This window comes from Heterocephalus glaber, unplaced genomic scaffold (assembly GCF_053883595.1).
Source record: "Heterocephalus glaber isolate CG9 unplaced genomic scaffold, H.glaber_assembly_v1.0 deba00001465, whole genome shotgun sequence".
Classification (NCBI taxonomy): domain Eukaryota; kingdom Metazoa; phylum Chordata; class Mammalia; order Rodentia; family Bathyergidae; genus Heterocephalus; species Heterocephalus glaber.
Window position 1 is genome coordinate 25913800 of NW_028258312.1, and position 12181 is coordinate 25925980.

At 36.2% G+C, this 12181-nt stretch overlaps 1 protein-coding gene across 2 annotated transcripts in view; it reads right to left on the bottom strand.

The window, feature by feature from the left end:
• Rasa1 (RAS p21 protein activator 1) overlaps window positions 1-12181 on the bottom strand; it is a 95068-nt gene that overhangs the window by 40496 nt on the left and 42391 nt on the right. For both annotated transcript variants that reach the window (XM_087180994.1, XM_004841653.4), the window contains exons 2-6: window positions 10892-11044; window positions 9871-10006; window positions 9189-9259; window positions 4586-4703; window positions 1593-1624 (exon numbers count right to left, since the gene is read on the bottom strand). In XM_087180994.1, coding sequence (XP_087037120.1) covers window positions 1593-1624; window positions 4586-4703; window positions 9189-9259; window positions 9871-10006; window positions 10892-11044 — 510 coding nt within the window. The remainder of the gene's footprint in view (window positions 1-1592; window positions 1625-4585; window positions 4704-9188; window positions 9260-9870; window positions 10007-10891; window positions 11045-12181) is intronic.

Genomic DNA, 12181 nt, shown 5'->3' on the forward strand with positions numbered 1-12181 from the left:
CTGAGATTAAAGACTCAGGGAGCTCGGCCTGAAGGTCACTGCTGCATTGGGTGCAAGGGCCTGAAATGGAATGCAGCTGCTTTCGACTGAGAAGAAGACTCACATATGAGAAACGAGGTGGGAGAAAGAGTCACAGAACTTGGTATCTCCATCATGCAAAATGTCCTAACTGCTTCTCTCAATGGGAACTCACTGATGTGACTGAGGGTACTTCTAAGAATTTAAGATACTCCTCTGTCACAGTCTCTGCCCAAAACAAACCAACACTGCAAATCTAGCTTATGCTAAAACAATAACTGTTAGGAAAATGGGAGACTGACAATTGTATTCAATAAGACAGATTCCCCAATGAACGTGGGGTCTAAACTTCACACGGAGAAAACTGGCATCTGACCTAAAAATTTGAAAATAAATCTATAGTATTATCTGAAATGGGGATTAAAATGTAGACTTGTAATTTGTCTTGAAACTCAGGAAGAGTTCATAATAGTAAATTGACATTCTATGTGACTAGACCGGATGGTCACCTTAAGAAAGGGAAAATTTTCTAGATTTCTGTTTCCCACAGCCTTCCCCAATACCGGGGTGGGTGTGTCAGCTGCTACTTCTCACCGCTCCTATAACGGTGATTTCTGAGAGGAGGGAACTAGCTCTATGTACCTAGCTATCTGTCAAAGAAGGAAAATAACAAAGATCAACATTATAAAATACCAAATCAAGTTCATTAGCTTACATTTTCTGACAGTCCCAGCACTAGTCAGAATTTGTAAATTCTGATATTGTAAGGAGGTGGGGGCATCGCACGAATGCAGTTAACTAGGTTTACTCTCACTGATGGGGGTCTCAAATGAACTCAGAAAATATATACTCTACTTAAAAGAAGGGCACAGAACTAAGTAAGGTGACTCCAAATGGAAATTTCCATTTAAGGTGTTCGTATTCTAAAGAATAGAAAGCAGAAAAAGAAAACATTTGAGGTAAGCCCATAGACACTAACAGGACTGTTAAGAAAAAGCGTTCTATTTGAAAAGTATTACACCAACAGTCAGCAAAATAATTTAAATAAGATAGAACTGGGATTGATAGTTAAGATCTTTTACAAAAAACTCATACATATAAAAACCAGTCTTAAAAGACTGTGAAAAGAAATACCTTGATGAATCTTACTAAAATTGTAAAAAACTATGATCCTGGGGTAAAATTCTTTGATAAAAACAAAACCGAAACAAAAAACCTGAGCTTAAAAAAATTCCTAAAAGATATGGCCAAAAAGACAAGAAATATTATGCCTAATCAATAAGAAAATAAAGAAAAATGTGAGGAATGGTGACATTCATTAAGATTATTAATATAATATTTACCAGAAAGTCTTAGTTTGGTGATACATAAGTGGAATACAGGTACAGGCCACCATTTATTTAAAAATAAGACTATCGCTAAGTTCTTAAGAAAATACTTATACATCAATTCTCTGAGCCAAATAGAAATTTGTAAGCCAGTCCAAGAAATATTTTAAAATACATTTTGGCCAGTTTCCAATTAATAAATTCACAATATATTTTTTTTCCTTTTAATACTTAACACAAACTCACATTTTGCCTTCATGTGGATCCTCTTCCCGGCCCTAAAGGGAAGACATTAAGACAGTTTTTATATAATTAACTACTGGTCTAGTTTTATTAAAGTTCATAAAAGTCCTATCTTCAAACATAATTGCACAACGCCCTCCACATTCATATGTATATGAGAAAAGACGTTTCTCTTCAAGAATTCTCTGCACAACTCCCTGCCTCCCTCTTCTCGCTTTGTTGGCATGAATCTAGTTCAGGCCATGGCCCGAGTTTTAGACTTTAACATTGGCCCAGCTACAGCACAATTACCTCTGTGTCCCTCCCTCCACTTCACCAGGGTTTATCAGTTTCATTACAGCTGTATTACAGAAAAACCAAAGCAAGTAAACACATTTTAAAAGCTGAGCCTCTCTGTTGCCTCCAGAGTCCTCATTCTGCAATGGAGTCCTTCACCACGGACTGAAGGACGCCCCCACTGTCCCACACAACCTGTTCTCAAGGCCCCGCACCTTCCTACCCCTGCTAGTCTCCATTATTTCACAGCACAGCTCATGTTTTACTCTAGTTAAACATAACTGGGATGTCCTTTCCACTCAGTGCTACCTACCTGTTACATAAAGCCTAAACCATGTAGGAGGGACCCATCGCCAATGACACCTCCTCAAGGGGGACATTCTGAGCCTCTATAAAGTGACTATTAACTTTTGTTTTCAATTTAAAAGACATCCTCATTTTACTGTCTTTTGAATTTTGCCTTACTTTATACTATATTCCAGTCTTTTAGGGTACACTCATGTTATTCATTCCACCACAGCGGCTGTAAGCATTTTAAAGTCTGGACCACTCTTTGTTAATTATCACCAACTACCACCACCACCACCACCATAAATGCCACTACAAGGCTGGGTACACACTTTTCACTGAATTTCCACCAAAATGTGCTTAGTACAGAACTTGCCCCTGGGATGTCAGTGAATAATGAAGAAAAGAACAGAAAAATGGTTTTGTTTTTCATGGATTTACTTCTCTCAATATGGTCCTGATTCATAAAATCAGACTAAAATCAAACTCTAGATAAATATCTACTATATCCAAGGCAGCATGATAAGAGACAACTGTACAAATTAATAGCACTACCACTGCCCTCTTAAGAGAAGAGGTTATATAATAAATTGTACACAGTGTAATGACATGTAGAACTAACAAAAGGATATGGAAACACAGGAGGAAACAGTTTAGCCTAAGAAAATCTAAAAAGGCATAAAATCTGTGAAAGGGGTGACATCTGAATGGAGCTGGTAATAACGAATGGACTTTTAGAAGACATCTAGCAGGGCATGAGTGCAGGGCTGGAGCAATATCTATGGAGTGCCCACCAATGCCAGACACTAGTCCTGGCAATGGGGACATACGGTTCTGTGCCAGAACACAATCTCCTTTCCAGAGCACACATTATGAGGTTAGAGCAGAAAGGAATGAAGGTGGTTGGAGAAGAGTAATTAGAATTTTTAGAGAGGGATGTTCCTTAAATCCAATCACTAAACCAATATCTGAAACATCTCCACTATCTAGATGATACCCAATTAGCTTTTCAACCCACAAGGGATAAACTACCAGTGAAGCCCACTGTAAAAAAATTATTCTAAATACTGAATAAAAATTATTGGTCTAATTTGGATTTATTTCACTATTAATTCAAGTATGACTATACTTACTTCTAGTAACCACATCACACTGTCCACTCTCACAGAGTTGCTGACTTTTCTTTCGCATCCCTTTACAATATTTATGTCAGGTAACACCCCCTTATCCTAGATTGGGCTATTATTTACTGTTTTGCCACAGCTGGTGGCTGACTTTCACTTATCCTTATAAAAGCTCATCTTGTTCAGTATGATCCAGAGTTCCAATAGCTCAAGTTCAACTATACTTTAATTCCTTTAAATCGTCAGCATAGGGAAGAGTGTGATGCCAGAGGGAAACCCACCATAAAAATTCTAACCCAGAAATTCTGTGGGTCAAGCAACACAGTAAGATGCTTCAGCAGAAGTTCTTGCCTCATGCGGAATAAATGCCTCTCCTACTGCTGGATGACGAATACTATTCTAGGAATACTGAGACATTATAATCCCAGGTCTTTCACTCAGTCACTACTGTGTGACGAGACGTGCCGAGCGTATCATATCATTTCCTCGACTCCTTCCACTTTTCCTCAGTATGTTTTACTTCTGTGAATCAAAACGCCCTTGCAAGAACAGGCAGATAAGAGAACTGATAGCAAATAAAATTACATTTTCTACTGACATCTTTCTGGTACCATAATCAAAGCACGGGTTTTAGCATATATCAGACCCATGACTTAATTTAAAAACAAGAGCTCTGAGGGTTATAAAAGATCACAGGAAGCCATTGCATCCCACTAGGCAAAAGAAAGGGTGAATTCCAAAATTATAATGTTTAACAGACTTCAATGGTACTGAGTATTGCTTCTCAAGTATAAAGACTGCTTAAATGCTGATCTGCTATTTAAACATGAACATACATTGTAATTTCTACTGTGTACTAAGATGACTATTAATATGTTATGTGATGGCAATAAAAACAAAGGGAATATTTAAACTGTAGAACTGTGGGATAATATCTGTGTAATATAAGCAAATTTTTCCAAGGTTACTGGAAAATTATATATATTTTTGGAAAAAGAATCTGAAACCAAACATGTACAACCATTTGACATTCCATGATTATTCAGACTAATTTTATTAGAAAGATTAACAGGGCAAAAAAGGACAAAAACACAAATGTTAAGACATTTTTACTTCACAGAAAGTCATGAAAACTTTCTGAAAATTGACAGCTACATACTGTAACATGTTAGCTTATCTGTTTCTACAAAGAGCATTTTAATGAAAAAAATCCTTAGAAACTTATTCATACCTATGGTCAAGTTCCAAATTAAAAAACAAAAACAAAACCTGGAATTTGAAATTCAGTAAAAAAAAAATAAAACTTACCACCTCTTCTACAAGGTCTTCAACAATAAGGCCTTGTTCATCTGTCCTGAGATTTGTGACCCACATCCATCCATCTTCTAACTCATTATGAACAATGAACATATCTCCTTTCAGGAAACTAAAATAGCAGTTATGAAGTTATTAAAATTAGACATGGAAATTTAAATAGCTATCTACCACAACACAGGAAGAATATGATACTGGGAAAATGCATGGGACTGCGTCAAATACCCTAGATTCTTGTCCTGTTTCTGGCATTATCTATGACAATAAAGACCTTTCATAAGCTGAATCTAAATTCCTCCTAGGTAAAGGGGGTTTGATACAGGTACCCATACTATCTACACTGCTAGGTTATTATTAGATATAAATTACAATTTTTGCAGAGAATTATATATTTATTGAAGCCTTTAATGGACAACCTCAAGAAAACTGAATTGAAAAATTTTAACAGTCAGTGTCACAAAAATTTCAAATGTAGCTTACATATAAAATAAAAACAAAATAAATACTTTATATGTATACATCATATAGTTCATTCAGAAAAGTTTATTTTAGATAACGGTTATCCACTTTATTATGTAGATGCTTATGTCAGTGAACATCTTTTTTTACAAAAGAACATTAGGGCGTATTTAATTTACTCAACAAGTACAGCATTCTTTCTCTGAAAGCAGTACCAAGGTATATATTACTAGAAAGCATACAGTTTCTTTTTAAGTTTCAGAGTAGGAGAATGAATGCACAACTTAGTTTCCTGTCACTGCTACCTAGATGCTTTTACCTCCACATCATCATAGGAGCAACAAGTGCTGATCCATGACATCAATAAAATCATCAGTAACTCCTTCAAGTTGTCCTTTCAGGCTTGAAGAAATGCTTTTGCATACTGACGGTTTCCAGATCTGTTGGGAGCTATAATTGACCCTATGCCTATAACCCTATCTGTCATATATGTTTCAGCAATTTTCCCTTCAGGCTTAATATTCACAAAGTTCTAGTAAGTAATCTTTTCTTACACACTTGAAAGGTTTGTTTTCTATTTCCTGGACAGGTTTCAGAGAATAAAATTTGTACACAACACTTTACTCTGTTTTTGAATAACTACAGAATATTAGAGTCTATCTTGGTTCTAACACCCTTCTTAGTGGTGGCCAATATCTCCCTAGTTGAACTGCAGCAAACATTACCACTTAACCACATAAATTACCCCTTCCCAGAACCACCCAAGTACACCCATTAAAGAACAACCACGGGGGCCGGGATTTAGCTCAGTGGTTCTGCCGCCTGCCTTGCAAGCGCAAGGACCCGAGTTCGATCCCTGGTACCCCCCCCAAAAAAAGAACAATCACGGGACTGGGGCTGCAGCACAGGGGCAGAGTGCCTGCCTGGCACACACCAGGCCCTGGGCTCAACCCCACGGCACATGTGCACACTAAGAAATCATTACAATGAGTGAAAATAGGGTATATAAGGACAAGAACTAAAACAGAAAAAAGGGTGCATTTCATTTCTTAGTCAAAAGCATCCCAGAGTTTTGCTTTTCTTTTTAATTTCATGTTGATATTACTATGCTAACTTTTTATGGCACAAAAAACAAAAAATTAAAAAATACAAAGCCTACCAATACAATGTAAAATTCATTTTCCCACAAGTCTAAAATGTTTCATTAATTCTTATTCATATTTAGATGTTTTTGGTTTAACAATAAACTCACAGGTTCATACAAGTCTAAAAATAAGACTCATAACTTCATGCAAATTTATAGTACATCTAAACAACTTCTCTAAATTCCTATCTTCCTAGATCAGCAGGTCTCAACTGGGGGGACGGGGGTGGAGCGCCTTAATAGTCTTAAATATTGACCTCCTAAACACCTTTTATTTGTATGGATTATATTTACTATTGATATTTATAATACAGAACCTAAAGCATAGATGTTTTTAAATATTTGCCAATTCCTTTATATGTCATTACATAAGATGAAAAATTATAATAACTTTTACAGGTTTAGTGATAGTATTCTTGTTTTACATTTTTGCAAATCTCTTAATGTCTGGCTTAACTGAAAACGTTATGGATACTCATGTGTTTGTACATTCATTCTATTGTTATGTGATTTTTTTTCTTATAGTATATTAAGAAAATCTGGCTTCATACAAATACGTATGTACTTGTGAAAGGGAATGAATATTTTAATAGCCTTTTCAAGTAATTACAGACTTCTATGATACTACATCAAAAAATCAACAGCGCTGGTACCTTCTTGGAGTTTAGTTGTACTATGGAATCTAAAACTCTATCAAGGAACTTCCTATATGTATTCTAAAAACATCTACTGGTCTACCTTGCATTTTAAATCTTCTACTCACACATAATTTTGTGACACCATGCACTGATCATTTAGAAAATACTGGTTCCCTGAGCTATGCAGATCTTCTAGTTGTTATCACATTAGTATATACTACCAAAACAACTCATTCTTTAATATCATCACCAACCACATCAGAAAAGTGCATTATTTGTGAGACTCAAGCTCTTGATGACCAAAAATATAGAGTTCCTAAAATTCTAGTTTTTCTTGCTCAAAAACTCAAATTTCATCCCTGGCAACAAATATGGCAATTATTTTCATGGAAATAAGTTTCGCTTTGTTACTTTTCAAAAAGAACATCTAAACATTGGAGTCCAAATAACCAGTTTGCTTAGCTATCCTTCTCTCACATAAAAATGGTGTGCATAAAAGCAGCAGCAAGTTTGGCTCTCAACTCACTGCTTTTTCTCAAGACACTGAATTCTGGTACAAAGCAAAAGTGTTTCACACCTATCTCCCTTTTCATTATAAACAGTATTAGAAAGATGTAGTCCAAGGTTGACATTTAGTGAAATAGTTTTAGTACCTCAAGATCATTACGTGGCTGACTAACCACGAGTGCATCACAATGAGGAGTACTGTATGCTAACTTCAGCGCGCTGCCAGCAGACTTCCTGCGGACGGCTTGCTTTCACACTAGCACACAAGGCGCAGGGAAAGGTAGGTGATGTCTCAGTATAATCAGGAAAATAACTGATCCTCTGGAGTGTGATGATTAATTTACAGGCCAAACTGACTGGGCCACAGAGTGTCTTGATGAAGCATCACTTCTGCGTTGTCTGTGAGTGTGTTGCTGCAGAAATTAGCATGTGACTGCCTTAAAGTGTCCAACCCCCTTTCTCCAGGTGGGGGCGTCATCTAGTCCACTGAGCTTCTGGACAGAGCACAAGGTGGGCGAAGCAGTCTCCCTTTATTTCTGTCCCATTGGTTGATCTGGCACAGTCCGTCTCATCTTTCTTTCCTGCCCTCGGACGAGATTTCCAGTCTTCACAGGTTTTCAGGCCTTTGGACCCGGACAACTGAAATCACACCACCTGGCTTTCCTAGGTTTCCAGCTAGCAGATGGCACGGCACGGAACTACTCAACCTCCTCAGCGGTAAAGATATCTCCTCTAGAGAACCTCACCTAACAGACCCTCTGAATGGGTCTCAAGGAGCCTCAGTTACATGGTCCACACTTTGAGCACTGGTACCTTAGATGACCCCATTGGGAATTTACAGATTATCTAAAACTTCTCAATTTTTAGTTCTATACTGTTCTCCTTCATAAATTATTCTCTCTCCCTCTCTCTGTCTCTCTCTCTGTCTCTCTCTCTCTCTCTCTTTCTCTCTCCTTCCCTCTTTCTGGTCCTCTCTCTCTCTGGCCTTTCCAGCAAAGAATACAAATGACGGTATGTCAATAAAAATTAAATGAGAAGCCATTATTTTGAAAACAATCATACAAAAATGGAATTACTATTTTGTGATTCAGATTCTCAAATCTTTGTTCCTCAATTACTGTATTTCACAAAATGTTTAGTGCTACAAAAACTTTTTACTACCTTTTCAGTTACTATTGAATTCCAAAAGAAACTACATACTCAGAATCAGTAATTATTCAGAAATAGCCTTAACATTTTACAGGTAAGAAAGTTTCTATTGAAAAGTCAAACAGCTGAAAGAAAGGCAATACTGCTTATCAAATTACATAAAGGATTGAAAGTATATACAAACAATAAAACCAAAAAGCTATCATGTTCTATAGTTTCGTAACATGCTATTTTCTTCTTTGTGAGAGGGGGTTTCACTATGCAGCCTAGGCGATCCTCAGTCTCCCAAGCAATAGCATTACAGACATGTGCCTCAAGGTCCAGAGGGTCTGTACCATTCTCAACACTGAAGAGTAGTCACTCCTTAGGTAAGCTCAATTATCATTTCATTACCATTTACAGTTGAGGCACAAATGGCATACAATAATAAATACTAAAATGGAGTACAAATTATGAGAGACTGCTCTCCACAACGTCAGAGGCAGTGCCTCGTCACCGTCAGTGATCACCCTGACCCCAATCCTCAGTGTGGAACTAATGAACCAACCAGGAGCAGGGGTTGACAGACCCGATATTAAAGGCACTTTTACCTTGATATATGCCATTTCCCCAAATTCCAAAACTTTCTTAGTCCAAGAACAATAAATCTTCAATATCTAGGTCTTTCAAATGCCTACACAGGACAAATATTATAAAATACCTTATTTCATCAGTGTCTGGTACTTTTGTATAAGGTAGAATAGCTCGTACACGTCTTCTATCTTCTACTGGCTAGAAACAATAAAAAACGATTTTTAAAGGATCATCTTTGTCTCAAAGTCAAGAAAGGTTATGTCCACATAAAGTACAGCCAAAAAAATTGACGTTATAAATGCCATACAATCATTCAAATTAATGTTTTCTGCTCCTCTTAGTACCCAGAGCATAGATATCTTTGATGGCTCTTGTTCTTATTTTGTTTTTTAAAATTCTTTTACAAGTATAACCAGTATCTTTTTATCAGGTAACATGAGTGATTCGTTTAATATTAAATCAACTGCATATAACATATAAGTTAACCTTTCTATGATGATGGAGAAGGCCTTTCAACATCTGCAGTAATTTCATGATTAGCACCATGAAATCACTAAGTATTCCACACACATTCAAAAATATTTGTTAGGCTATCAACATACAGAATTATTTAAAATATCTGTTACATACAATATCACAGAAATACCTTTTTTTAAAAGAAGTTGTCAATTCTGTTCTGACATTAGAGCCAGAATTAAAATTTAACAGAAGAAATATTTACTGAATAAAGATAATTAAACTGAACAGATGCAAAATCCATTACTAAGGCGAAATAAAGTTTTGAGATAGTTCATTCAAATTTTACTTGCCTCTGGTGGTGCAACTGGATAAAGTAATTTTTCTCCTTTAAGCAAACAAGAAACATGACTGTAATAACCTATTAGGTCTGACAGTGAAGAAAAACGTCTTCCACCAATGTAGTAATCTCCACACATAGCAATAATCCTATTTAGAAAGGAAGAAAATGAAGCATAATGAAAATTTTTACAGCTAATTTTTTTTCTTGTGGTACTGGGGATTGAATCCAGATCCTTGTGCATGGTAGACAAGCACTCTTCCACTGAGCTCCCTCCCCAGCCCCTAGAGCTAATTTTAAAACCCAGGTTTCATAAGGGCATACTTCTGTAAGTTTCATTTACTTTCCCTTTTATATACACCTCTGTGCTTTTTTAAAAAAAAAATCACTTAGTCATGGACAAATTACTTCAGGTTATATATATATGCATTTGACATGAAATACATATCAAACTTACAGACCTCAATTTTATAATTCAAATATTTAAAAATTCACCCTTCAGTACCTTACCTCACCCTCCATACTTCACACCTTCACACACACACACACACACACACACACACACACAACAGATTCTGACGCCCATACTTCAAAACTGGTATGTATATCTCTTTCACTGAGATGAATGTCTGCAAAAAGTTTCAAAACAGCAATGCAAAAATGAACTAATGGGTGCCAATCTTCATTTTTAAAGTATCTCCTATATTTCTGCTACTCCACAGTCTAAAAGTATACATCTTTTATATCAGCTTTAAACTTTTTTCAAAGATTTGTAGTTCTTTATATTTTAAAAGTGATAAATATATTTGGGGTTTAGCACAGTAATGACCAATAATGTTTTTAACAACAAAAAAGGTAAGCATTTCAATAGTATCTACCCTAAATCACTGGTTAAATCACCTAATAGAAATCAAGATTTTTTTCTGTTATTTAAATGTCACTGAGTCATTTACCTTTGTGAGAGCAGGTATGTTTATGAATACTGTATCAAAATGGCTATACTGTGTGACCTCCTAATGGGAATAAAGACTTACCTAAAATGGTTGACAACATTTGTCTGGCTAAGAAAGGAAAGTACAAAGGACCCTGGCCTCCGGTCACTCTCTCTTATAAGGTAGCTGCCAGACTTTCCTGCCTGCCGAAGACGTTCTTCGGCTATGGTTCTATCAAGTTTTCCATGATACCACCTAGGGGAAAAAGACACGAAATGAGAATAAAAATAGCAACCATAAAATTACTATGTTCACTGAAAAACATACTTCTAGAAGTTTTCAATACCTACAAGTAATTCAAACATTTCCATTTTACTCTGATTCAGTTATTACTAGTTATTTTAACTCAGTTGTTTTTAACTCTTCTCGGTCTAAAAATATTCATTTACTCAGTGTTTAATTTTTTCTGTACACTCAGGCTCAATCACCTCATATATGAACTTCCTTTAATTCTGCACATCTTGTACCTCAAATTCTTAGTTAGAAGAATAAGATAAGATGGTTAAATGGAAAAGAATGATAAACATATAAACACTCTATATATCTTATTATAAATACTTTGCCATAAACATTTACCACAACAAGGCATACGGAACTTATGAGAAAGCAAAACATTTTATTCCATTTCGGTATTTGTGGACTATGACAGGAAAACTGAATGGTGGTGCTGCCTTAAAAGGCTGCTATTCTCATTTCCACTACAACATGAAGCTGATCATTCCCTTTGATTCTTAGATGATTTCCTCTATAACCATACAGCTGAACTCAGCTTCCCAAGTGTACTGTCCCTCGAAGCTATCAGATAATAAGCTTAAGTGACTATGACGCTAGCATATCCATACCCAAAGAGCCTTGCGGACTGCGAGAGACATGCAAGCTTACAAACAGACCGAACTTGTTAGATGGGCATGGTAAACAAATACAAAAGTCATGGATGGTTATGAGATGTCCTTACATTTTTAGTACTCTAGCCAAACGTATCCTTATATACTCATAGTCTAACTTGAAATGTTCAGGGAAAAACTGGATATACAATAAGCCAATGATAAAATTATTATACTATGACTATTTTTGTAAACTTCTACAATGAAAGCTTATTATACTTGACCCCTATTTTATTTTATAATCCTGGGGATTGAAGTCAGAGGCTCACACATGTTGGGCAAGTGCTCTCTACCACTGAGCTACTTAACCAGGATGAGGGGTGGGGGTGGGTTAAAACATTAAAGTACACTGTTGGAAAAGGCAAGTTATCTAATATTATATTTTTTAAAATCCCCTTCTTCAGTGTCTGCATCAGGAGTTCTGCTCTTTAAGGACTATTACGTATGT